Raw genomic sequence first — 26820 nt, forward strand, 5'->3', positions numbered from 1 at the left:
TCCCCAAGCCCTGCGGCCAGGACCGAACACGCCGCCGCCACCCGGCCCGCCCACCCGGCATCACGGCCCGCGGGCCGGCGCCCTGGGACCCGTTCTCCCTGCGGTCCCACGCCGGGCCCCGCCCACTCCCGGAGGCAGGCCCACCCCCCCGCGACGTCGGAGCAGCCCAGCCCCGCCCGCCCGGCGCGCGTACGTGCTCGGAGCCCTGGGCCGCGCCCTCCCGCCCCGCGACGGACGTCCACGCCAGCCCCGCCCCCAGCTCCGCCGCGCCCCGCCCCTCCCAGGCCCCGCCCCGGGGCCCGCCCTGCGCGCTGACGTCACGCGCCGCCCGCGGGCGGAAGCGCGGGCGGGCGGCCGGGGCAGCGCAGTCCCCGCGGAGGGGCGCTGGCGCGCGGGCTGAGCCTCCTCGGCCCGGACCGGACGCGCTCTCTGCGCGGCTCGCGGCTGGCGATGAGCGACGCGGGGGCCGCGGGCCCGGGGGCCGGCGCTGCGCGGGCCGAGCCGGCGGGCGCGGCGCTGAGCGTGGACGTGGTGGGGCTGCTGGCGCAGCTGGCCCGCAGCTTCGCGCTGCTGCTGCCGGTGTACGCGCTCGGCTACCTGGGCCTGAGCTTCAGCTGGGTGGTGCTCGCGCTCGCGCTGCTCGCCTGGTGCCGCCGCAGCCGCGGCCTCAAGGCCACCCGGCTGTGCCGCGCGCTGGCGCTGCTGGAGGACGAGGAGCGCGCCGTGCGCCTGGGGGTGCGCGCCTGCGACCTGCCTGCCTGGGTGAGTGCGGGCGGCCCCCGAGCCCCGACCCCTGCCCCGGACCCCGACCCCGCTCCCCCTCGCCCCGCCCCTGTTCCCGCCGGGCTCGGAGGTGCGCGCCTGCCACCTGGGGGCCAGGCGAGTGCGGGACGCGGGCCCCGCCCGGGCCCCAGATCTGGACGCGCTCACCTGCTGGGTCCAGTGCGCGCCCCGCCCTCCCTGCTACCTGTGCGGGTCGGGAGTCACGCGGCGGTGTCCTGGCCCCGCCGGCCTCCCTGTCCCCCGCCAGCCTCCCTGTCCCCCCAGCCTCCCTGTCCCCCGCCGGCCTCCCTGAGCCTCCCTGTCCCCCCAGCCTCCCTGTCCCCCGCCGGCCTCCCTGAGCCTCCCTGTCCCCCCAGCCTCCCTGAGCCCCGCCGGCCTCCCTGTCCCCCGCCGGCCTCCCTGAGCCTCCCTGTCCCCCCAGCCTCCCTGAGCCCCGCCGGCCTCCCTGACCCCCCAGCCTCCCTGTCCCCCCAGCCTCCCTGACCCCCCAGCCTCCCTGTCCCCCCAGCCTCCCTGTCCCCCGCCGGCCTCCCTGAGCCTCCCTGTCCCCCCAGCCTCCCTGTCCCCCCAGCCTCCCTGACCCCCCAGCCTCCCTGACCCCCCAGCCTCCCTGTCCCCCCAGCCTCCCTGATCCCCCAGCCTCCCTGGCCCCGCCTGGCTGGGGCGCCGCGGGTCCGAGCCCGCGTCCTCGCCTGTGTCGCGCGGCCCCCGTGGCCCCGCTGTCGCGTCCCCGGGACCTCGGCCGCTGCCCCGGGCGTGGGGGAAGGAGGCGCCGGGGGGCCGGGAGGGCAGGTGGCCGCCCGGGCCCACCCCACCCCGTCGCGGGCCTGGGAGCCGCGGGAGGAAAGGGAGTGGCCCCGGCGGCGGGAGAAGCGGTCCCCCCCCCCCCCCCCGAGGCGCAGTTCTCGTTTCTGACGCGGTGAGGAGCAGGGGCCCCAGAGCGCCGGCCGTTGCGACGGTAGGAAGTTTCGTTCTGGGGCGGCGGCCGCGAGGGGACCGGGCGGCTCTTGTCGCCGTCGTCGGCCCCGCCTGGCCTCGGGGCCCTGGCGCCCCCCCCCGCCGCGGGGCTCGCGGAGCGGCCGGCCGCCGGGGTTTGGAGGACCCGTCGGCAGGAGCAGGAGGGAGGGAGGTGCCCTTTGGGAACGCGGGAGCGCTTCCAGGTGGCGCCTGGCGCCTGGCGCGCCGACTGAATGAGGCCGCAGGAAGCCGAAGGCTGGAGAGCAGGAGGGTCGCCCACCCGGCGGGCCTGGTCGGGCCGAGCCACCCCGAGCCGGCGGCTGGGAGTCTGGTCGTCGTGCTGTTGGCTAATACCAGTTGGCTTGTAAAAGTCCTTGTGAAATGCACAGTTTTCACACACTGAATTAGCAAATGCAGTCGCTGCTATACTGGAAGCAGGACAAATTCATTTCAAAAAACCTCAACAGAATAAACGGTGGTTAGCCAAACATTCTGCCCTTGGGTTTCTCCCTCGTGTGACCTGAACTGATGAGCCAGGGTGTTCGTCGCACAGAGTAAGGAATTTATGTTGTCTCCAAAAATTCTCACTTGTTTATTCCAAATTGTGTTTGACCTCATATCATATATACACACACTTAAACATGCCTCCATTGCTCAGAAAACTTCTGGAAAAATGCACACTCAAGAAAAGCGGTCCCGTCCAAGAAAAGCTCTAGTTGTCTGGGGTTTGAAGGAGATTTTTTTATACCTTTAAAAATTTTTAATTTTTAATTATAGTCGACATACAATTTTTATACCTTTTGTTATTATTATAATACTGTGTTATTTCCATAATAAAACCAGTGGATTATCCTGGTTGCAAGCGTGTCTGCAATTTTGCTTTAGCCAGGGAGCAAAGTAACAATGGAAGAAGCCATCCATAAGAAACTTAAGATTTTTGTATTCATAATACTTTAGTTTTTACAGTACATACTTAGGTTCTTGGGGTTCTGAACTTTTTATTTAGTAAAGTAAAAACTTACACTGGATATGAAAAATGAGGTAGTTGAAGAATATTAATGTTTTGAGATAAAGTATGTATGGTTTTGAATGAAGGCTCCCAGGCTACGAAAGGTGCCTCTCACTGGACATGTGATAATTCTGTAAGACTTCGGTCTTACAGCTTTGGTGTAAACCACGTTATTACTCCACGCCTTTCTTCCTCACAGACGGAAAAGCCTGGCAGGTTCAGGTTGATGGCTGACCCTGCGTCAGCTGGGCCTGTAACCGTTAAGACTATGGGTGAAGAATATTCTTGAAGAGCTTTTATAGAGATACATAACGATTTTCCACCGCTGTTTTCATTTAGTTGAAATATTAGAACTTGGTAGGGTGAATTCTGCCCCTTTCCTGTTTTTTTCTGCTGCCAATAAATGATAATTCTATGGCTGCAGATAAGTAGAGACCCAGACCTGTCCTGTACAGTATTTATTACTCAGCTTTTTGGACAGTTTGTTTGATTCTAACACTTTGATGACTGAGATTTAATGCTTTTCTCTGGGGGAGCTTTCCTCTCATCCCCGGTCTGGGACGTTCAGGAGAATTTAACTCTAGCCAAAATGTAATGTGTAGTCTAAACCAAATGAACCAAAGGAAAGAATACACTGTGGTCTCATGTAAACAAAGGGCAAATATTTGCTTTTATTCTCTGTTAATCATTGACTTACACTTTATGGAAATTTTGCGAAGACTTGTGACAAAATAGTTGCTGCGGCTAAATCCAGAACCACAGCTCTATTTGAAACTGTGGTTGCAACTTTAGCACTTGGGTCCTGTGCTTGGAGGAAAGGCGAGAGCCCTCCTGGTGGCTGGGAGGGGCTTCTTGTTTACCCTGCTGGAAGCTCCAGGAAGAGACAGCCTGCAGTGCTCATGCCCTGTGGTCCAAATGCTTCACTGAGTTAGAAAGGAATGTCCCAGGGTTGCTAGACCTAAAGCAGTAACTGTTTTTTAGTTTAAACGGAAGAATAAAAAGGATTTAAACTTAGGATATATGCACCCATTAGCTTGCTCTGGTTTTAGTAACACTTCTGTTTCATTTGGATATTAGCGTCACTTTACATTTCAAGATGGAAGAATATAGAGCTAGGACCGAAATATAAATAATATAAATAAATATGTGAATTGAAAAAATATGTAACATTTATATTAAGTTAACATGTTACATTAGTTATATATTTATAATATAGGTATCAGTCCTGTGAAGAACCAACTGTGGAAAACTGACTAGTAATTTAGTATTCTTGTTAGGCCTGGCGAACCTCCTATCTTTTCTCTAAGTTTTTATGATTTCTACATTGGCTGCAACATTGAGCCTTGAATAATATCACAGACGTTGTGAATATACTAAAATCCATTGATTGTACACTTTACATGAGTGAATTGTATGGTATTTGAATTTTATCTCAATAGCGCTGTTAAAAATATTACAGACTTTGGATTTCTTTTAAAAATAAAGAAACGCCGTGGGCGGTGTTTCTCAGTGGTTAGTTAGGGTGTCAACCTGAGCACCGAGGGGTCTCTGGTTTGATTCCCACCCCCAGATTCGTGCTGGAGGCAACCAGTCAATGTGGCTCTCTCACATAGATGTTTCTCTCTCTCCCCCTCCCTCCCTCCTACCCTCTCTGAAAAGCAATGGAAAAAATATTCTCAGGTGAGAACAAAATAAAAATAAGTAAAAAATAAAGAAGTGGAAAGGGTGATCAGCTGTAGTTCAGAGTAAGTCGTACATACCTTCTTGCTTATAGAATTCCAGCCAAAACTGTTACACTGTTTAAAAATTATTATTCCTCCCAGTCTGGGTAGCTCAGTTGGTTAGAGTGTCGTCCGGATAAAGGTTGGGGGTTTGCTCCCAGCCAGGGCACATACAAGAATTAACCAATAATGCATCAGTAAGTGGAACAGCAATCGAGGCTTCTCTCCCTCTCTCTTTCTCTAAAAATTATTGTTCCAACTTAAATTTGGAGACATTTACATTTTAGGGAATAATGAAAGGGGTTAGCTTATGAATAAAAAAGTACATATTTTTTACCTTACACCTAATGTTACCAGAAACATTGGTATTACATTGGTTAAATAAATTCTAATTCAGTAACAACAGAAATCACTTCATAGATTAAACGGCCTAAATGTGTGTGTTTCTGTGAGTTACCCTAAACTCTCACCTTTGATTCAAGGTTATCAGTACATATTTATTTCTGTTGGAGAAACTTAGCTTATAGATTGGTTTGTTTTATATTAGATACGTTCTAATGTAGCATGATTTTAGAAGGTACTGTTTGTGGTTTTTTGCATTTTACTGTGTTTTGTTAAATCATTATGTTTTTTAGTTTCCACTACTATGCCGTCTCAGGTGAATTTTCTTCCTGCATTAAAGATCTGAGGACGTGTAGAGGTCATCCTGCCCTCACATGTGCTCGCTCTCAGGTGGATAGAGGCAGGTGTAATCCCCCCATTCACCCCCCAAAGTGCCCTGGTGGGTCAGAAAGAAGAGCAGATGGGAGGTGGTTAGTGTGAGGGGTGCGTAGAGACACATTCTATTTAAGAATTAGAAGGGCATGACATTCTGCCCGTTGGGAACAGCAGATAAAAGCCCAGGATTGGGAACCCGGGGGCATGTCCCAGTCGTAAGCAGTGTCCCATCTGGAGGCAGCTGTCAGGAGAGTGATTGAAGGTTCCACGAGGGGTGAGGCCTGTCTCTCAAGGCAGCCCTCCCAGTTCTCAGGGAGCCATCCTGGGCCTGAGTACAGACTCTACTCTTGAGTGGCAGAGTCTGGGCATTGGAGGAGGGAGCGATGGTGACGTCTTCAGAACTCAGCTTGTGAAATCAGAAAATGGAAACTCCTGTGCAATGCAGTAGAGTTCTCACCTCCCTTCAGTCGCCAAAAATTTGCAGCCAAGGTTATTCCTGGACTGCTTGCTATGTACCATGGAGGTAGCTGGAAGCACCGTCAGCCTTCCTGCCAGTACTGTTCTCTTTTACTGATCTTATTGTGCCTTAAACACTGAGTCACCTCTTCTTTTGGAATTGGGTGGGGCATAGTTTTTACATAAATAATGTTAGTAGTTGTCTTTTTCATGAAAACATCTTTCCACTTAACATATTTTATTTAAAAGTTTTCTCTTGGTCTTTCTGTCACTGATTTTTCCTCCATTTATTTTTCTTATCTGATAGAAAAGTCCTGTAATTTTTTAAAAAGAAAACCACTTAATTTGGTGAATTTTTCCTAGAGTAGGTCACATTTCAATGTGTGGGGATTAAGAACCAGCCTTTATTGCCCTGGCCAGTTTGCTCAGTGGTTAGAGCATTAGCCAGTGCACTGAAGGGTGGAGGGTTCGATTCCCAGTCAAAGGCACATACCTGGGTTGTAGGTTCAATCCTCAGCCTGTCTGGGGCTTGTGGGGGGGGCAAGTAATCAATGTGTTGGCTCACATCGATGTTTCCCTCCCTCCAAGTCTCTAAAAATCAGTGGAAAAAATATCCTCAGGTGACGATTAACCAAAAAGCAAGCCTTTATTGATCCAGCTGTTCACTCAGCCAGCATTTATCAGACACTCGCTACATTCCAGGTATTGTGATAGGTGCTAGAGACAAACATGAAAACAAGGTGTTAAATTCAAGAACTTACTAGCTGGTAATAACGCAAACCTATACATTTACTCATTGTAGTCATAGTATACATTGATAGTTTTTTTAAATAAAAATAATACATAACTCTTTTAAACCCAGGAAAATCATTTGTTCAGGAATATTTGGTTCAAGATTTAAAAGTTTTCTAGACTCATAACTACATATGGAAATGAGGAAGGTAGCCCTTTCCTAGGCCTTTCAGTTGATGTAGTGGTACATTTATTAAAAAAATTCTGGGCATTTAGAGCATTTTGTACCCTTACAAAGGTAATGGCCCAACTCTTTAAATCAGTCTGTTCTAAAAAAAGATTTTATTGATGGATTTTATTGAGGATTAGAACTTTTGTAGGGTTTTAGATCTAGCTCTGCATAAAAGTCCAGTTTTCTGCTCTGCTGTCTTTGCCTACTTTGTGGAAGGCACTTTTATGGCCGCCCCTAGCTGATGCCTCTGAGCCCGGCATTCCCCTGATGCGTTTTTAATGGATCATAGCAGGAGGTCTGATGACAGGATCCAGTCTTAAGTGCTCCTTGTGTGTCAGCACAGTCATTTCCTTTTTAAAAGAACCCATTTTTGTGCCTGGGGACCGCACTCAGGGTCGGTGATAACCACAGGGCAGACTTGGAAATACTGAGTGTTATTTGTGCTTTTGTACCTGTAAACCTGGCACAGAAGTTGAGCTTTGAGTTCTTTTGTCTGTTCACTTAGTGAAGTTCCATTTATCTCTCTGTTTTTAATGAACATGCAGTTGGGCTTTTCTCTTTCTTATAGCTAGACAGGTTTTATTTTATTTACTTGTTTATTTTTAAATATGCTTTTACTGATTTTAGAGAGAGGAAGGGAGAAGGAGAGAGAAACATCAATGAAAGAGAAACATCATTGATCAGCTGCCTCCTGCACGCCCCCTACTGGGGATCGAGCCCGCAACCCCCGGCCTGTGCCCTGACCAGGATCGAACTGTGACCTGGTTCATAGGTCAACACAACCATTAAGCCACACTGGCCAGGCTAGACAAGTTTTAAAAACATAATTTTTCCTGGTACCAGAAGGATGTATGTTCATCGTAGGGTGTTTCAAGCTTTGGAGAAGCAGAAGGGAAACTCACCTGCAGCCCTGCTCCCTGGATGACCGGTGTCAACACTCCAGGGACTCTGAGTCTGTGGATGCATGTGTGTGCCATGTTCACCTTCATCGTCATCCTTCAGAAACGTGACTGTGGCTATGGGAGCCGGGCTTTACTTAAATGATGTCTGATGAACACATTCCAAGAACAAATTGTTGGATATTCTATTCTGAGAGAAAAATGAAACTAGAGTTTGAGATACTCATTTTCTGCTCTTTTCAAGTTATGAAAGATTATTTGCTTGAGCTAGTTATCAGGTCTGTCCAGGACACAGGAACTATTTTTTAACTTGTGAGTAGATGATAATTTTATAAGCTGAAGTGTGGCTTTGGAGGGCAGTGTTTGTGTTTTAATGGTGCGGTGCTGAATGCAGGGTAGATTTACCCAGACCTTCTCTTAGGTAATTCGCCTTTGGAGGGAAAGCTTTCCTCCCAGCAGACTCACAGCTTTAATAGCTTCTCTTCTGTGCTGAGTTGGGATATCGAAGTTTATAACAGGAGGAATATTTTAGACAGAGGTAGCAGTGTCCTGATGGCTACTTTGGAGATGGCTGAGAAGGTAGTAACCAGCCCTGTGGCTAGAGTCAGTGCCATGGCACAGGAGTGGGCCACCCACCCACATGGTGCCTCCCACAGGTGAAGGCATCACCGCAGGGACTGCACCCTGGGAAGCAGGCTCTGCGTCTGGTAGGTGTAGGCTCCTGTTTGAGAGCCCCTTCCTGACCCCTGCACTCATGTCAGTCACACCATTTAGAACCTTAGTTCCCTTCTCCTTAGACAGGCGCTGGAATGAGCCCGTCCCACAGTGAGCTAACGAGGCTGGAATGGGGAAAGGTGGAGGAGCGGGCTGGTGCTGGGCTGCAGGAGTGGGCGTGGTGCCTGCGGGTCGTGCTGCTCGTGGCTGGTGCTCCCTCTCGGTTTCCCAGTGTTGCTGCCAGCTTCCTGCTGCCCGGCGATTGTCTTGCCCGCCTCGCGCCTCCTGCCCCACATTGCTGCTGTTACACATGTTTGAAGCGAACTGTCTACTGAAATCACATTTGTGCTGTTAACATTTAGATGCCTCGCAAGTGATTGCATAGGACCTGTTAGCACTTTCTAAGTTACTATCTGGGCACTGGGGTTTTAAAACCAAAAACCCAAAAATAATCCAAAACAAAAATGGCAATACCATTTCTAGTTACTTTTCACATACATAAAGTTTTTGAAATCTACCCAGTAGCTAATAGAAAGTGCTGGTTTTTACTGAATAGTTGAGTCAGGTTTTTAAAAAATTATTTTAAATCCTCATTCGAGGATATGTTTGTTGATTTTAGAGAGAGAGGAAGTGGGGGGGAGAGAGAAACATTAATCCGTTGCCTCCCGTATACACCCTACCCAGGGATCGAACCTGCAACCTCGATATGTGCCCTGACCAGGAACCAAACCCGCAACCTTTTTGGTGTACGGGACGAAGCGCCACCCAGCAGCCACCCGCCAGTGCCTCAGGATTGGTTTCATGTTGGGGGAAGAAAGAAGTGAAATTTGCTGTGTGTACAAAGGACTGTTTTTTAAAAGGGATAACCTGTAGCTGGTAATTTCATGGTGGATAGAGCAGGAGGGGAAAGATTGCAGCCTTTTATTTATATATAATATGTTTTTAGTAGATTTCAGAGAGAGGGAGGGGGAGAGAGGAACATCAGTGAGGAGAGAGTCATTCATCTGCCTCCTGCACGCCCCACACTGGGGATCTAGCTGGCAACCTGGGCAGGTGCCCCGACCGGGAATCAAACCGAGACCTCCTTGTAGGTCGACACTCAACCACCGAGCCACCCCGGCCAGCCTACAACCTGTGTTTACTTGCTGCCTGCACTGGGACCATTGTAACAAAGAACCACAAACTTGATCACTTAAAACAGCACATGTTTATCTGTTATAATTCTGGAAGCCAAAAGTCTGAAGTCAGTTGCTATGGGCTAAGCCAAGGGGTCTGCAGGGTGGTGCTCACTGTTTTCAGTAATTCACAAGACTAACCGTTACCAGAGTCTGATTTTAGCACATCTTTATCCCCCAGTAAAGGCCCCACCCATCCGTGCTGCATTCCCTCCCCGTTTCTCACTGCAGCCCTGGGCAGTCGCTGATTCACCTTCTGCCTTTAGACTTCCCTGTTCTGGACGTGCCCCGTAAGTGAGTCAGACAGTCCGTGGTCTTTGTGACTTTGCTTGTACGTTAAACGGATTACAGACAGAGATGGTCGAGAGGCAGATGATAGGCAGCGAGATACTAGATGACAGGTAGATGGGTGATGGTGATCTGGCTGCGATGTGCTGTCGTTGGGTATGATGTAGCCAGTGGTAGATACCACGTCCAGCTCCTGGCTGTGAGGTAAGATCACAGTTAATGACAAACCAACATAAAGGGGGATGTACTGAAATCTGGTTCCCGAAAATCCAGTAAAGATGATTATATTCAGGAAGAAAGTCTTCATGTTTCCAAGAACCTGATTACCTACCATGGAGAAACAGGTAGATTTTAAGCTGGCAGAATTTTCTGACTTAACTCTCATAAGTCTTGAGATATTTGCTGTCTGTGTGTGAGAATAAATATTAAGCTCTTTGAAATACTGTGTACGCTGATTTCTTGAAAAGGAAAATTTCACAGTAAAATTCCAAACATGATGTAACTTCTGAATCCATGTGGGTGTTTGGCCATCCTGCCGGTTCTATAATTCTAGGGGATTCTAACCCCAACTTCAGTCTCATATAGTTTCTTTTTTTTTTACAGTAGAATGAAGCTGGGCTGATGTCACACAGTATGCAGAACATGTGTAATTACTGCAATGCTACAGTTACACATCTGTCTTCTAGTCCAGCGATTTTCACCCGGTGTGCTGCAAGAATGTTTAAAGCATGCACACCTGCCCTGACCCCTTCCCCTTAGGTTGTCAAATAAAAAATGACAGCAGTCAACAACAATAGCTGTGGGGTGTGAATGCCCCGTCTTGAACCATAAATGTATAGGTCATATCACAGAGCTTCATCTTATTGGCCACGTCACGTAGTGAGGTTGCACCTGATTGGTTAATTCTTGGGACCAGAAATCCTTATACAAACATAGGCACCTGAGTTTTTGGGAGGGGAGGGAAGCAAAAAGGGTAGGTAATTACTATTGTAATTATTATTTTGTAAATCAGTCAAAATTACACCTAATTGTTAGATAAGCAAAAAGTATATTTTTGGTGTGCTGCAGTTTTAGTAATGAGCTTGCGTGTCATCGATGAAAGTCTCCGCTTCAGTCCATTCCTGTTAAACATAAGCACGTAAGCCTGAAGAGTAGCATTTGACTTGGATTTCACATTACAAACAACCAGATCGTCTTACGTGTGTTAGTGAAGGAGATTAGATGACATGTTTCCTATTCTTGGACTCATTTTAATTTGTGAGATCGGTGTAACTCATGCCAGAGCCCCAACTTTAAATCAAGATTGGCACACGATTGTATGCTTTCTTCCTTTTAGCAGTTACAGAGTGTCTAAACGACTTTAGAATTTTTAAAAATGTGCTTCAAGTCTTTGAAAACTGCCTGCAGACATGCATCTTTAGTAAGGTAGTATATCAACCTCTTGACATTCATGTTGTGGTAAAGGGATGTCTGATTGCTCTCTGGGTAAAGGTAGGTGTGCCCCTGTGTTGACTGTGCCATGCAGCGTCAGTCCTGGTCAACCTCTCCTCCTGCGCATGCCCTGAAGCTGGGGCCACCTCAGAGGGAAATGGATGGAGGAGAGTGCACCTAACCTAGCAGATGTATTAACACGAAACTACAGAGCCCTCAGTAAAAGTCCTTAGAAGTGTATGTCCTTTTAGAGAACTAGAAACAAGAATTGCCTTCCAGGTGTCGGACAGCTGCGTTACAGGTGTGCTGGGTTACATAAGCCCTGGTGTTTTGTTTTTGTTTTACTCTCCTGGTTTACAAACATAGGTAGGGCATTCATATAACAGAGATAGTAATGCATTATTGAAGGTAAACATGCTTTAAACAAGTGTGTGTCAGGAGTGGTACCTAAATACTCCCTCCCTCCCACCCCCACTGCCTGAGCCAGGAAGAGCCTCCAGTCCATGGGGCCGATGTCCGTGGCTCTGCACTGTGCTTTCAGCCAGCTTTTCTCATCAGCAGCCAGTTCTTACCTTGAACGGTTAGAGTGAAGTGACAGAAGAAAGCAACAAATTTACCCTAACTGGTAGATTTGCTGTCAGCAAATTAAGGGGAGGGATTGTGGTCACTACCTGTGGTCTCAGGTAGGGGAGGGATCATGTTCACTACCCGTGGTCTCAGGTAGGGGAGGGATTGTGGCCACTACCTATGGTCTCAGGTAGGGGAGGGATCATGTTCACTACCTGTGGTCTTAGGAGAGGGATCGTGGTCACTACCTGTGGTCTCAGGCAAAGACTGCAGGGATATTACTGCTTCTTTGGATTCCCTAGTGAAATTTCTCTTTTTTCTCCCATAAAAGCACAGAGGAGAGAGTTTTGAAAGTGTTCCTGGCAGGAGAACGGCTCACCCAGATGGGTTTTGCACTGCCGTCGTATCTAATCTGCTCCCATTGCCCTTGGTGCTGTGTCCAGTCGCAGTTACACAGTAATCAGTTCACTGAGGCCGACAGACCATGGAGGAAATGATGACTCTGGGTTTTGAAGGAATCGATTGCTTTATTTACTGTGTGACTTGTCTACTTTTACATAGACTTGAAATAGAGAAACAGTTATTTTGTGCAATTTTTTTTACCATGCAAAGCAGTAATTAGACCTCGTGTTAACGTTTTATTCCAGGATTGACAGGTTGAGAGAAACACCCTCTCCAACCTTTAACCCCCTTGCCTTCTTTCTTTATAGAAAGAGCTGTGAGGAGAAAGGGTCCCCGTATCTTAGAAAAAATACGGTATTGAGATTTCTTGACCCTGTTTTTCCAATTTCCTTGTACACTGAGCCTGTGGAAAAAATGAGAGGGCGGAGTGGAATTGGGGATTTTGAGGAAAGAGAGGTGGCTTACAGCAACCCTGTGGGAAATGGGTAAAGAAGTCTAAGTTGCAGGTTTCAGTGCCGCTAATGCTCCTGGGTTTTAAACGGATCCCACTCCCCTGGGCAGACCTGCTGTCCTTTGTGTCCCACACAAGTGCTGGTGACTTGCCTTCAAGGGGGTGCTGTGCAAACAAAGACAGCTCCCTTTATTGAACTTTAAATGTTACCCCATATTATTTTTAATGTTCAGAAATGGGGAACATGACTTGATTAGAGAATTTTAACTGTGTGTGAATTCCTCCCATCCTTTACACACTTGCAGGTATAACAGGAGCACTCTAGATCCCTCTGGCTCTGGTCCACTCATTTCCCCTGTGACTTTGAACAAATTCCTTTCGTTATCTGCTAGATGGAGCCGTTAATTGTTCAAAGGGTGGTTCTGAGGATGAAACAAGGTATTGTATGTAGAGTTCCTAGCATACAGTTAATGTTCTGTCTTTGTATATTTAGTTTAATTTTTTTCTAAGCAAAACTTTGGTAATATCAACATATTAGAATCCCAAATATGCCTTTGTTCTTTTTAAAGATTAAAAAGATTTTTTTGGGTAGGGTCAACTATTAAATATAATCAGAACTTGAACAATCAAACAAGGATTATGTCTAGTTTGTAGAGACAATGTAAATATGGAAACTTGTTTCATAATTGGACTCACAAAGGAAATTTAGTGCGTTTTTTTGTATGTATGTTTTTTAGTTGAAAGATTAAGATTTGAAACCAAATAATGTGTGTTCATGATTCCGATATGATTTAGAAACATGTTTTTTATTTTCCCCGTATATCCCAGTCTTCCTCTGGGATGTTTTTGCTACTTTAAATTCTGTTTTGTGGAACATAAGCAAGTGTTTAAGAAATTTTGAAGCATATTTTAATACACACACGTGTGTGCGGCACGAGCCCTGTTGCGGGCTCCACCCCTGGGGGCTTGTGCAGGAGGCAGCAATCCATGTTTTGCTCTCACATCCATGTTTATCTTTTCCTCTCCCTCTCTCTCTAAAAATCAATAAACTATTGTTTAAAAAACCACCACCAAGTAACCTTAAAAAAGAAACAAACTCCAAACACATTCGCAATCTTAGAAGGAAACCCTTATGCACAAAAACTGCAGAGGAGCAGGGTTTCCCTCTGGTATGTTCCCCCCAGTTAGCAAAAGGAACCGGCCCCTTATTACCCCCGCTCACTGACAAAGATGCAGCCCTTCTGGCAGGACCCGAGACCGTCCTGACGCTTGGGCACTGGGGGCGGATGCCCACCGCAGAGGTGCTGCCGTGGTCTCCCTGGGCACTCTGGTGTCTGCTTCCCCTGCCCTGTGTAGACTGAGGAACAGTCATTATTTTCACAGGTGGTTTTTCAGCTGTTTACTGGGGATAACGTAGGAACAGACACGTCTGTTGTTTTGTAATATTTTCGGAGAAGGAAGGATCTGAAAACAGGTAAAAGGAAGACTTGAGTGGCAGGTTTGACTTGTTCTGCTGTAATTTTATCAAAGGGCACTTGACAACCTGGATCCTTCTTTACGAAACAGCAGCAGGTCAAGTTTCCCAGCACCGATATCATGGCGCCTTTCGGGCCCTCACGTTGGGGTCGCCGTTCTCACTGTAACTGTAGCAGACGTGGGAAAGGGGTCCTCTCTGTGGAAAACCCTGCTTAGTGAGCAGAGACTCAGCGCCCCAAACTGACTCAGATGCCATACGAGGCTGTAGACTTGGGACCACTTACAGTAATTATAGTAACATTCCAAATGGGCAATCGAAAAAACAGTCACAAATACAGACTCTGAAAAAGCAAGTATGTGTAGAGATTCAGGAGCAGTATCATTAGAGCGCGTGTGGAACACCCTGCCGGCTCTGAGCAGCATCTCCTCACAGCATCTCTCAAAAGGTGGTTAACTCTCCCACAGGTGTGTGGTGCACGGGGCGAGGAGTTACTGGGCGCACAGCAGCCCCACAGGTGTGTGGTGCACGGGGCGAGGGGTTACTGGGCGCACAGCAGGCCCGCAGGCGTGTGGTGCACGGGGCGAGGGGTTACTGGGCGCACAGCAGGCCCGCAGGCGTGTGGTGCACGGGGCGAGGGGTTACTGGGCGCACAGCAGCCCCACAGGCGTGGTGCACGGGGCGAGGGGTTACTGGGCACACAGCAGCCCCACAGGCGCGTGGTGCACGGGGCGAGGGGTTACTGGGCGCACAGCAGGCCCACAGGCGTGGTGCACGGGGCGAGGGGTTACTGGGCGCACAGCAGCCCCACAGGCGCGTGGTGCACGGGGCGAGGGGTTACTGGGCGCACAGCAGGCCCGCAGGCGTGTGGTGCATGGGGCGAGGGGTTACTGGGCGCACAGCAGCCCCACAGGCGTGGTGCACGGGGCGAGGGGTTACTGGGCACACAGCAGCCCCACAGGCGCGTGGTGCACGGGGCGAGGGGTTACTGGGCGCACAGCACAGGCGCGTGGTGCACGGGGCGAGGGGTTACTGGGCGCACAGCAGCCCCACAGGCGTGTGGTGCACGGGGCGAGGGGTTACTGGGCGCACAGCAGCCCCACAGGCGTGGTGCACGGGGCGAGGGGTTACTGGGCGCACAGCATCCCCACAGGCGCGTGGTGCACGGGGCGAGGGGTTACTGGGCGCACAGCAGCCCCACAGGCGCGTGGTGCACGGGGCGAGGGGTTACTGGGTGCACAGCAGCCCCACAGGCGCGTGGTGCACGGGGCGAGGGGTTACTGGGCGCACAGCAGCCCCGCAGGTGTGTGGTGCACGGCGCGAGGGGTTACTGGGCGCACAGCAGCCCCACAGGCGCGTGGTGCACGGGGCGAGGGGTTACTGGGCGCACGGAGCAGCTGAGCAGCATCACAGTGGTGGCGGGACACGTGCGGAATAGAGAGCACCTGTGTGAGGGGCCGGGTGCGGTGATTGTGGACAGGTTTCTGCCTGGGGAGGCGTGTGGCACGGTGCAGCTGACAGAAAGGGCTGGCAGAGCGAGTGGTGAGGAGAGGAGTGCAGGCCTGTGTAGAGGGGCTGTGATTTGAACCAGGTCTTGAAGGTCGGGCTGAGGAAGTGGAACCACCTGACCAACACTTGGGAGTCCCGACAGGGTCACTGGAGTACGGCTCCTGTGCTCTCGAGCGATTCAGTGCAGCTGGGAGCAGGTGTCGCAGCCACCGCACCACCAGGAAGGCCGGGCGAGTGTAGATGTCCAGGGACTGGCCTGCAGGGAGTCCTTGGCTCTGCTGTTTGCTCTGAAATTAGACACGGAGGAACAGTCCACAGTGGAGGGGTTCCGGCTGACCCCAAATAGGTGTTCCATGTCTGCCTTGGTCCTTTCTGTCCCCCCTGGTGACTGGTTGGATTCAGAGAATGGGCAGAAGGGGAGACGACCTCACAGTAAATTGCTACCTGGGACCACAGCTCAGCACCTGCCTTGAGGCTGACACACCCGGGAGGGTGACCCTGGCACACTCCTGATCTGACTCAGTGTGGAGCTGCCTCCTTATGCTGTGGAAACGTGGCAGAAGACAGCTGCAGGGTGTCCAGCACTTAGTGTCACACCCTGTCTGGCTGTGCTAGCAAGCCTCCCACTCTCCCTGCTCCGAGCTCGTGTCCCTTGTTGGGGAATGGGAGGTCCTCATAGCTCTCCAGTTCCACTCATGCCAAAACAGGCCTCTGTGGCTGCAGACCCTCTTGATCAAAGCAGCCTTGGCCGGCTGTCTCTTCCCAGATCTGCCCTCTCGAGCATTGTCTTTGCCTTAAAACCTCTTTATTTCTGCGAGGCTGCCATCCCTTGGTCTTGTCCCTGTATGGGTTCCAGCTAACTTACTTTAGAAAAGTGTATTTCAGTTCACTCTAGCCCACCCTCGTGGGTCACACAAATCAAAGGCTTCCTGTCCTGTGGGGACAGAGGAGCAGATGGGACCTGCTGTGGCCTCTCCCAGGATCCACGTGGCTGTGACAGATGTGATGATGGGGGCCTCTCTGACCAGGAACTGGCTGCTGCTGGGCTCCATGATTTATTCTCAGGGGCCCAGTGTGAGAGGTGGGCTTGGTTCTCAAAGAACCGTCCTCTTGGGACCCCTCTCCCCCATGGTAATGTTCCCTGACCAGCTCCTCTCAGCCATAGTGGGCGGGGCCTTGTCCTGCAGTGGCTGGGCCCCCACGCTGCCAGGAGAGGGGCAGGATGGCCACCAGCACAGAGCTGCGGTCCTTGTGTGGCTGAACCAGACAGGTGCTCTCAACCACATTGGTGTGGCCTGCCTGCCTTTTTCTGAGGGATGAGGGAGGGCACAGCGACTCGGGGGCTCCTCCACGAACAGTGTCAGCCTCCCTGGCAAGGGTTACATGTTAACAGCAAAGGGAACGCCTTTCCACCCTTTCTAAGCCTTTCTTTCTGTCTCTGCAAACGCTTGTCTTCAGTATACAGGCCCGACTCACGGGGAGCCTAGTTCAGTACTTGGAGAGCGTGGGAAACAGAGAGGACTGCGGCTAGTGGGCAAGCAGGAGCACGGGCTGAAGGCGGGATTTTTTTAAATTAATTTTTTTAATCTTCACCCGAGGATGTTTTTCCCATTGCTTTTCAGAACGTGGAAGGGGAGGGGCGGGGAGAGAAACATCGATGTGAGAGAGCCATTAGATTGGTTGCATCCCGCACATGCCCCGACTGGGGCAGGGGGATCAAGCCTACAACTGAGGCACATGCCCTTGGCCGGAATTGAACCTGGGACCCTTCAGTCCGTGGGCTGACGCTCTGACCACTGAGTCAAACCGGCCAGGGCGGAAAGGTGGGACTTTGAAGGCTTTGTGTCCAGGTCTCTGAGACCCACTGAAAAGCGATTCCTTTAGAGAGGGCTCCACCTGAGATACTGGTTGGGATGTTCCAGAAAGCAGCACACATTCCTGTGGGTGGAGGGATGTGGAGAAGGGCCTGGGGCCCTTGACGACATTCAGCTCTTCTGCTTCAGTGTCCTTAGACTGTGAAGCCTAAGTGGCGGGCCCCCTTCCCGAGCGCCCCGTGGTTCAGCTTTCCCTCCGAGGTGGTTCCAGGACGGGGGGTTTAAAGAACCTTTCTGTAAGTGGTAGACCCACGATGATAACATCGAGGCCTACGTGACAGCGTCGATCAGTCAGTCACATCCTGTGTTTTCCTCTAGGTTCACTTTCCAGACACTGAAAGAGCGGAATGGCTAAATAAGGTAAGAGAGCAGAATCGCCACATACCAGAGGCCAGCGGGGATCAGGGGACGGGAGCCGTCCTCCCATATTTGGGAGCCGGGATATTGACACTGTGAACTCATTTGGACTTGGCTTCTGCTCCCGACGGAGCTCAGTCGTAAGCGAGACGTTACTTTCCTTTTCCAAGCAGTGAAGACGTCTCAGACATGAGAAAACTAATGAGGCACTCGTAGTCCTATCTTGGCCTCTGTCTTCTCTCCTGACCGTCTGCTGCCCAGATCTACTTTATAACAGTCGTAAGCAAAAATGTTGGAAACATTATTATGGAGAGGGAAATAACTCCCAAGAATCCTGGTAATAGATAATTATCTGGTTTCGTTTTTTTAAAAAACGCTTCTGTTTTTAGATCTGCGTAGTTTGAAGTGGATCTGTTATCCCCTGATTTTATATATCCTTAGAGCTGTGCAGTAAAAACCAATGCAGCACTGAGAGTTAGTCATCACTGAAGAAAAATCAGTAATGTTTATTAAGATCTCTACAGTTTAAGTTTTTAGCAGTGAGTTGAATCCACAGGATTTTCTGATTGTTCTTTAAGCAATCATTAAATGTGCTGATATGCTTTAAATAGAATTCTTAACCAGAATAACTAATTCCTGCAACATAGGGTTAATCAGTGGCTTATTGTTGTCATACATTTAAAAATTTTAAATCGTGTTGATTTTTGCATAACAAAAAGGCCCTCCTTTTAATTTTCAAAAATTCTGGTAAGCTATAGTGGCATAATTTTTTTATCCTGACTTAAGTACACTGTGTATTATAACATCTTGTTTTACATGAGTTCTTTCTCCTTTTCAGACTGTCAAACACATGTGGCCTTTTATTTGCCAATTTATAGAGAAGTTGTTTCGAGAAACCATAGAGCCAGCCGTGCGGGGAGCAAACGCCCACCTTAGCACCTTCAGCTTCACGAGAGTCGACATGGGTCAGCAGGTCAGTTTCTTCTTAAGCATCCTTGTGTGCGTATAAGATTGCTGTGAAAACTGAAAAAACATGTTAAACTACTGCGTATTATTTTTTAGAGAACACTGCTCCCTGGAGGGTCCTGGGGGGGCAGTTTGTACAGCTTCTCTGGGTTCTGTCCTCTTGTGGTGCCCTCGCCTGGTCTGTCGGGGTCCTCACCTGCCCTCACCTGTCCTCCGTGGTCTTTTAGACAGTTCAGGTTCACTGGGGGACTTCCCTTAGTTCTGACGCAGCTTTCTGCCCCACACTCTCCTGTCAGAATTGCCTTTGTACAGTTTTCAGTGATCTCATCTGTTGGAAGGGAGTTTGATATGCGAATTCAGGTTCAGTAATTGACAACAAGCAAAAGGTGTTCACCCTCAAGTTGTTTAAAACAACAAGGGCTCCAGTGCCGGCTTGTAGGCATCACCTTGACCAGCAGGTGAAGGGGCAGCTAGAGTATGTTTTTTCTTATCCTCACTCGAGGATGCGTTTTTTATATTTTTAGAGAGAAAGGGAGAGAGAGAGAGAGAGACATCGATCAATTGCCTCCCATATGTGCCCTGACTGGTGATCAAACCCACAACCTTTTGGTATATGGACTATGCTCCAACCAGCTGAGCCGCCTCTCCAGGGCAGCTATAAAGTATTTTTTAATTAAGGTACATGCACTGCTTTTTTAGACATATGTTGTTGCATACAATAGACTACAATATAGTGTCAACATAACTTTTATATGCACTGGGAAATCAAAAATTCATGTGGCTGGCTTGACTGTGACATTCACCTTACTGCTGTGGTCTGGAACCAAACCCCCAGTATCTCTGAGGAGTGTCTGTATATACAAAGGAAATCTGCTGATTCCTAGTGTTACTTCTAGCGAGAGGCTCAAGACTGCATCTAAATTAGTCAATCATGGCAAGTTTCCTTTGTGTCTTTTTAAGTCACTGTTTATTAGCAACATTTTAAGGTAACACTTTTATTGAGGTATAATTGACATTTCACATTGTATTGGCTTCAAGGTTACATTGTTTTATTATGTAACTTAATAAATATGAAGAATTCAATGGTTCTTTTGATCATACACATCCACAGAGTTTACACACATTTAGTGCACATGCAGCAGGTCCAGACGACAGTGTCACTACATTTGTGGTTCCGACATCTTTGCTTCAGCCTGTGGGGTTTGAATAAACGTGGCTGGGTGTCTGACCTGGTCGCTTGTCACTGCCCCAGACTTGTTCCCATCCCACAGATCCCCTTCCCCCATCAGAGGCGATTTTCTCTGTGCAGAGAATGCCCATCTCCTCTAAGCTACTCAGGATCTGGGGCTCCTGTGCGGAGATGTAGGAATCTAACCCTGCCGGTTTGTTCAGGAGGAACTGCGTCCATGTTGTACGGCACGAGCGCTAAGTAAATGAGATCATCCCTGGAGAACAGGGACGTTAAGAGCAGTGCTGACTCAGTAAAGGTGGTGTCGTCGCTGCACCAGCATCTTGCAGGGAGGCGAATCAGTCGTCCAATGAAAGCAGAAGGAGGACACACAGAGCCCAGCAGGGCGCTCTGTCCCCACTGGGTGTCCGCTCTGGTCCCTCAAGGCTTCGGGTGTTTGTCCTTCCTTAGATAGTGCTCAGTGGGGTTGGCCGCCTGCTTCTAGTCTCTTATCAAAGTGGAGGACATGTTATCCGAGGCAGACATTTAAACCACAGACACCAGGTCCTGTCCCCATTTTCACTTGTCCACGCAGGGCATCGACCGTGTTCTTTGGGGTTTGTCAGTCTGCACGTGTCTGCGTTGGTGTCAGGGAAAAGCCCAGGAACCTGGGGTTTAGGGAATGTGGACTCTCAGTGAAGACTTAGGCCTAATGCCAGAGCTCGCTGAGGGCTGAGATCTTGGGATACTCAGACCTCGGGACGTCCTCTTAGTAAGCAATGGTCTCGAAAGGTCAGGTAGTTCTTCAGCTTGAGTGTTCAGAGCTTGATGCGGTACTGAGAGCTCTCTTAGGAGGGATCTCAGACTGAGGAGTGGAAAAGGTTTTGAAATGATAGGATGACTGGGCCCTTGAAAGACAACATTTATTATAATCTGCCTTTTCTTTCTACAGAGTCATTTGATTCAGACCTTATATCATGTATTAGGTGTTGAAATTATAGCTACAGCTAGTATTTTTGATTCATTTAAAAGTCCCATTCTTAAATGAAAAATTACTAGACATAAAAAAATGAAAATTAGTTTCAAACAGTGTAGTCGGGATGGAGCAAAGGAAAGTACACTGGAGCAGACGGGGCTCAGGGGCTTGGAGAAGAGCAGAGCCCCATGACCGGGACCCCAAGAGCTGACAGCAGTGGCTGAGTCACCGGCTCTGTGTCCGTGCCCGCAGGGCACCGAGCACTGCCTGTTCCTCACGTCTGTGGTTTCACAATAACCTCATTGCATTTGAGGAACAGAGGTTAGAGATCCCGCTGAGAGCAAACCAGCTAGTGCGCCCTGCAAGCGGGATTGTGATTCCTGTAGCCTGGTGCTGAGCGTGTTCTCAGCTCTGTGCCGCGTGACGAGAGTTGGCTGGTTGGTTGGTTGGTTGGTTGGTGCTGTTTTAGTTTTTACTGCCCTGCATTTAAAATAAACCTCTTCTTGTTCCAGCCCCTCAGGATCAACGGTGTCAAGGTGTACACGGAAAATGTGGACAAAAGGCAAATTATTTTGGACCTTCAGATTAGGTGAGTTTTCATTTGTGTTGTCATGACAGGCAGTGTTACACAGCTGTACCCACAAGGTCAGGATACACTGAGGACAGTTCTTACCTGCTGTCTGCTGGGATTTGACCAAATTCTTGATGAAGACCCAAATTTATCTACTTTCTGTGGTATTTGACTCATGTGCTAGGACTCTCCACCCGGTGTCTATTGACCTGCCCACAGATGCTCTCAGGTGGGAGTGTCCTGCGTCTGGGGTCCAGGGTGGGGTCAGTTCATACAGATTCCACCCACAAGGTGGAACAGATGCCAGCCCTACATCCCACATCACACTCATTCATGTTTGTTCCGTATTAATGATGGAAACTACTTAGTAGAATGATGCCTCAGACAGACCCTGATTCTAGCCTTGATGTCAGAGTCCCTGAGCTCGGCTAGTTCTCTTGGGACTGGAGAGCATGTGCTCTGCACTTCCTTGTTTGAAACAAACATAGCCGTTTATAAAACAAATGGAACCTGCATTCCATCAAGGCTCTGCTCCAGGCTGCACCTTGGGAAGTGACGTGTGTAATAAGACCCGAGTCTGCAGAGGCCTCATGGCTGGGCGGCTCGGAGCAGTGACATCCGCAGGCAGGGAAGCTGTGCCTGCAGCTGGTGTGGCTGCTGTGCCTTATTATTCTGTTCAGGTACATGCCTTACAGGTCTGTGCTGATGAAGCGGATGTAACAGAGCTTTTCTTTGCTAGTTTTGTAGGAAATTGCGAGATTGATCTGGAGATCAAGCGATACTTCTGCAGAGCCGGTGTGCAGAGCATACAGGTAAGGTTTTTTAAATTTCATCGTCTCCTAAAGTTCTCCATGCTCTATTCAGAAAGAAAATGGTGACGTTCTTATTAACTGAGAGTCTCTTTGAAGTTAAGCATTTTTCTGTGGCTCTGCTTGAGGTATCGCAGGGACGACTACGTCTCCTCACAGGGTAGCCGGCTGTGGATCTGCTGCTGTGACATGTTCCGGTTTCTGTTTGCACCTAGATCCACGGCACCATGCGGGTGATCCTGGAACCGCTGATTGGAGACGTGCCCCTAGTGGGAGCCTTGTCCCTCTTCTTCCTGAGGAAGCCGGTAAGTCAGTGTTTGTCTCCTCCCTGCCCCCAGCCCTGACACGGAGCACGAGTAAGCCAGGGCACGGAGGGGAGAGACAGCCTCCCGAGCCCCTCCTTCCCTCCGATACAGGGCCATGCCTGTGGAGGCTTCATCTCTTCCAATGGACAGCTTCTCCCAACTGTAAAAATAACTTAAAACACATAACAAAAAACTTGAGGACATAGGCTTTTTGTCCAGTGTAGGTTTATAATTAACATTCAGCACCTGTCGCTATGATGTACAGGTGCTCACTGACTCCTCCTGCTCTGCAATGAAAACCAACACAGGTTCTGTTTACTGCCAGGGACTGAGAGCCTGGTCTGTCCAAGTGACAAAACCAGTAAGTCGGGGAGCCTGCCCAGCCCAGCCCAGCCTCTTCTGACAGGGCTGCAGGTCTCCCCTGGTCTCCCCGCCGCCCCTCAGACAGGCTGCTGGTCTCACCTGGTATCAGACCCGGCTGCCATCATCCCAGGCACTGCTGGCCTTTTGTGGCCTGTGTGTGAACCGCAGTTGGTACACTGGGGGTGAGAAGTCGTGAAGATTTTTTTGCAGAATTATATTCTGACACTTAGATAAACCATAGTGTTATCCCTTCACATGGTTAGATGTGTATGTTGTTCCATTTTTTTGTTTTAAGTAGTCAGTACTCATCTGCCGGGAAAAGATGGCAAAAGTGCCCTTGCTCTCTAGGCCCCGCCCTCCCCGTCACGGCCCGTGGGGTGCCCCCTCCACGCCCCCCGCCCCCCGGGTGCCCTTCCAGGCCCCCCTCGCCCGGCTGCGGCGCCTCTGACGGGCTCCTGGCTGGGCTCTGGCCTCTGGGCTCCGCTGGCCCAGGGCGCGTCTCCCGCCGCAGACCCGCACCTGCCTGGAGGGAGGCGGTGTAATCTGGGGCGCCAGCCCCCCACCTCCCGCCGCGCCCCTTCCCCGCGCCCCTTCGGGGCTGCCTGGCCCCTGCCGCCGGGGCAGCGCTGTGCGGGGAGGCCCTGCGGGGGGTGGGGGGCCTGCGGGGGGCCCTGCGCCCGGGGGGCCAGAGCCGGGTCTCGCCAGCGCAGCGCCCCCCTCCCCCGGCCCCCGCGGGCGGGGGAGCCGGCGGCTCAGCCGCGGGCCCTGGGCGTCCGGTGCGGGCCCTGGGCGTCCGGTGCGGGTCCTGGGCGTCCGGTGCGGGCCCGGGGCGTCCGGTGCGGGCCGTGGGCGTCCGGTGCGGGCCCTGGGGCGTCCGGTGCGGGCCCGGGGCGTCCGGTGCGGGCCCGGGGCGTCCGGTGCGGGCCCTGGGGCGTCCGGTGCGGGCCCTGGGCGTCCGGTGCGGGCCCTGGGGCGTCCGGTGCGGGCCCTGGGCGTCCGGTGCGGGCCCTGGGGCGTCCGGTGCGGGCCCTGGGGGTCCGGGCCGCCTTCCTGGCCCCGCGCGTGCAGAGGAAGGGCCCGCGCTGTTCCCGCGGATTCTGCCTTCTGGTCGCCGCCCGTCGCGTACACACTGGGCTCGTTTTGACTGTATTTTAATGACAACAGCCCCCCCTTACCCACGGATCTGCTTTCGGCGGATTCAGATACCCTGGGTCCACCACAGTCTGAAAATATTAAGTGGAAATTTTCAGAAGTCAGTCCTAAGTTTTGAACTGCGCGCCTCCCTGGCCAGCCTGATGAAGGCCCGCGCTGGCGCCGGTCCCAGCGTCCTGGACCGTCCTTGCCCAGGCTCCAGGCTGCACTGCTCCGCCCGGTCACCCAGCCTCCGCTGTACCAGGTCAGCGGTCCTGGTATTCAAGCAGCTCTTGTTTTATTTTATGATCTGTTTTGTTAATTGTTAGTCTCACTGTGCCTAATTTAGAAATTAACCTGTATCATACTTTTTTTAAATTCTCACCTGGAGACCTACCTAGAAATATCAGTTGGCTGCCTCCCGGACCAGGGATCGAGAGCACAGCCCAGCTATGTGCCCTGCCCGGAAGGGAACCAGTGCCTTTTGGTGGTGCGTGTAACACTCCAGCCAACTGAGCCGCCGGGCGCGCTCACAGGTGTTTACATACAGGAGAAAACATAGTAGGTGCAGGGTTCAGGAAGAGCCATGCTTTCAGGCGTTCACTGGGGCTTGGACCATGTTCCCTTAGATTGGGGGGATTGCTATACACGAAACACAGTGAAATTCAGAAGCTATTAAGAAACCTTTGTGTTAAATTTTACCGTATTAAAATTTTGAGAAATGAGGTCCATAAAAGATTTTAGATCCATGGTATTTTTTTACATACAACTTGTATAAAAGCCAGTATACTTAAAAAACTTTTCATTAATAAGTATAAAAAAACGAATCTTTAACAAATTGCTGAGTATTTATAACTTACAAGGAACTTTTAATGAAGCCCCCCCTTTTTTTAGTTCAAAATCCAGATCTTTAAATCTTCCTCAAAACTTAGTGACAGTCTTCCTCAGTGTGGACCTTCTAGGTGTTTACCTTAAAAATAACATCCTAAGCGCAGTGCTAGTGCTCGGGAAGGTGGAGGCTGTGAAAAGTTCAGAGTCATTCATTTCCTTATAGGGTGAGTCAAGTCACCAAACATATGCTTTGGAGAGAAGGGAGGTTTTTTCAGTTACTTTCTACTGGAAGATACGGGGACAGACTTCACTGCTGGCTGCCAAGTAATTCTTCTCATCCAGTGGAAAGTACAGCTGGAGAGATGAGGGTTTTGATTATCCAGATGATTTAGAAGCCTTTGCACAGTGTCCTGCTTGATGATTTGTTTGGATTAGTTTTGATGATGTGCTGCTAGTTCCACAAACACGTAACGGCTTGTGCAGTGTGAGCTTCGGGAGCACAGTGTGCGATGTTCGGCGAGACCGGGTGCCATGCAGCCTGGATTCCACTCCTTGCTCTCCTCTCCCCATGTTGTACTTTGAGCGCTTTATTTCTCTAAGCCTCAGTTTTCCCGTCTGTAACATGGAGATCGCAGTAATACACAGTAATACCTACCTCACAAGATTAAACGTGAGGCATAAATAAATGTCAGTGGGTGTGAAACACGTAATACGTGCATGGCATGTACAAGTCCTTGGATTTTTAAGAAATATTTTCCCACCTGTAGGCTCAGCATTCTGGTGGGGTCCTGACAGTCGTGTGACTGTCTCCTGGGCATATTCTGCCTTTGCCCTGTTCTCTCCTGAGCCCAGAGTTGGGGCTGCCAGCGCCCCTTAGAGGCAGTGCATCTTCCTGCCATCCCCCTCCCGCCTTACCTGCTCCAGCTGGCCGGCATGCGCCCTCGACCCTCAACTGGCAGGAGTGGGAAGGTTGCAGTGTTGGAACAAGGCTCCCAGAAGCCAGTCCTACAGCCCTGCGGGGGAGGCTGCAGGGAGGTGGGAGGCAGGCCGGGCAGATGGGCCCACAGGAGTCACTAGACCAGGAGGGCCCCCCACCTCACCTCACATTGCGGTATTCATCCTGCCAGGTGTGCTCTGAGTTCTTGGGTCTGTGGTTTGATCACTTTCAGTAGTCTGGGCAGTCCTGCCCATCCCAGGGGCGGGGCAGGGAGCTCTGCATTGTCCTGGCCCTGCCTGCTCCCCGGCTGGTGTTCTGTCAGGGACTCTGCCCCTCCCCGTGCCTGGGTCTGTGGCGGGTGGGTTTGCAGCGGCTGCTGTTCTCACAATGGAAAGAGGGAGGGCTGCCCACCCTGGCACGAAGTGTCCTCCCGGTCCCCAGGCTTGGGAGCCAGCACACTGTGCCCACCCAGCAAGTGGGCGGCACATGCCCTGTGTCGGTTTCAGAGGGTTTACACGGGCTTTCCCACACTGCCTTTACAATCAGGGTCTAACTAGAGTTGTCTCACCTGCCCTGTGGGGCCTCTAAGGCAGGGTTTCAGGCTGGCTGGTGGCCCTGTCACCCCAGCTCTCCTGTGCATTCAAGGGAGATGCTCTTCCCAGTTGGACATCCCGGGGGCTTTAGAACATGAGAAAAATATTAACTTTTACCACCAGCCCAAGTTGACTAATCAAGAAACACTAGAGAAGTGTGGGGGCCACCTGTTCGTGTTTTTAATGACTTCCCAGGTGATTCCTTTCCGGGAATCACTAACCTCAGGGTTAACGCACTGAGGGTGCCTGGTGTTGAGTAAGTGCTAAAATAAAAACGTTGTCAAACTATAAATTCTACTCCATCCAGCTGTTCTTTGTGGAAGAGCCACAAAGAGACGGGCATGTCAGTGTTTTCATGAAGCAGGCATATGGTTATCTCGGTCCAGGGGACACAGGACCCGCTCGCTATGTGCTGCTTCTCA

The 26820-nt window shown here is 50.7% G+C and overlaps 1 protein-coding gene across 2 annotated transcripts in view; it reads left to right on the plus strand.

Moving 5' to 3' along the window:
* The first annotated feature begins 450 nt into the window (after positions 1-450).
* ESYT2 (extended synaptotagmin 2) overlaps positions 451-26820 on the plus strand; it is a 56121-nt gene continuing 29751 nt past the window's right edge. For both annotated transcript variants that reach the window (XM_087820890.1, XM_087820889.1), the window contains exons 1-6: positions 451-762; positions 17710-17751; positions 18587-18721; positions 21371-21447; positions 22169-22241; positions 22454-22543. In XM_087820890.1, the coding sequence (XP_087677016.1) occupies positions 451-762; positions 17710-17751; positions 18587-18721; positions 21371-21447; positions 22169-22241; positions 22454-22543 (729 nt within the window). The remainder of the gene's footprint in view (positions 763-17709; positions 17752-18586; positions 18722-21370; positions 21448-22168; positions 22242-22453; positions 22544-26820) is intronic.

This window comes from Miniopterus natalensis, chromosome 10 (assembly GCF_054644295.1).
Source record: "Miniopterus natalensis isolate mMinNat1 chromosome 10, mMinNat1.hap1, whole genome shotgun sequence".
Classification (NCBI taxonomy): Eukaryota; Metazoa; Chordata; class Mammalia; order Chiroptera; family Miniopteridae; genus Miniopterus; species Miniopterus natalensis.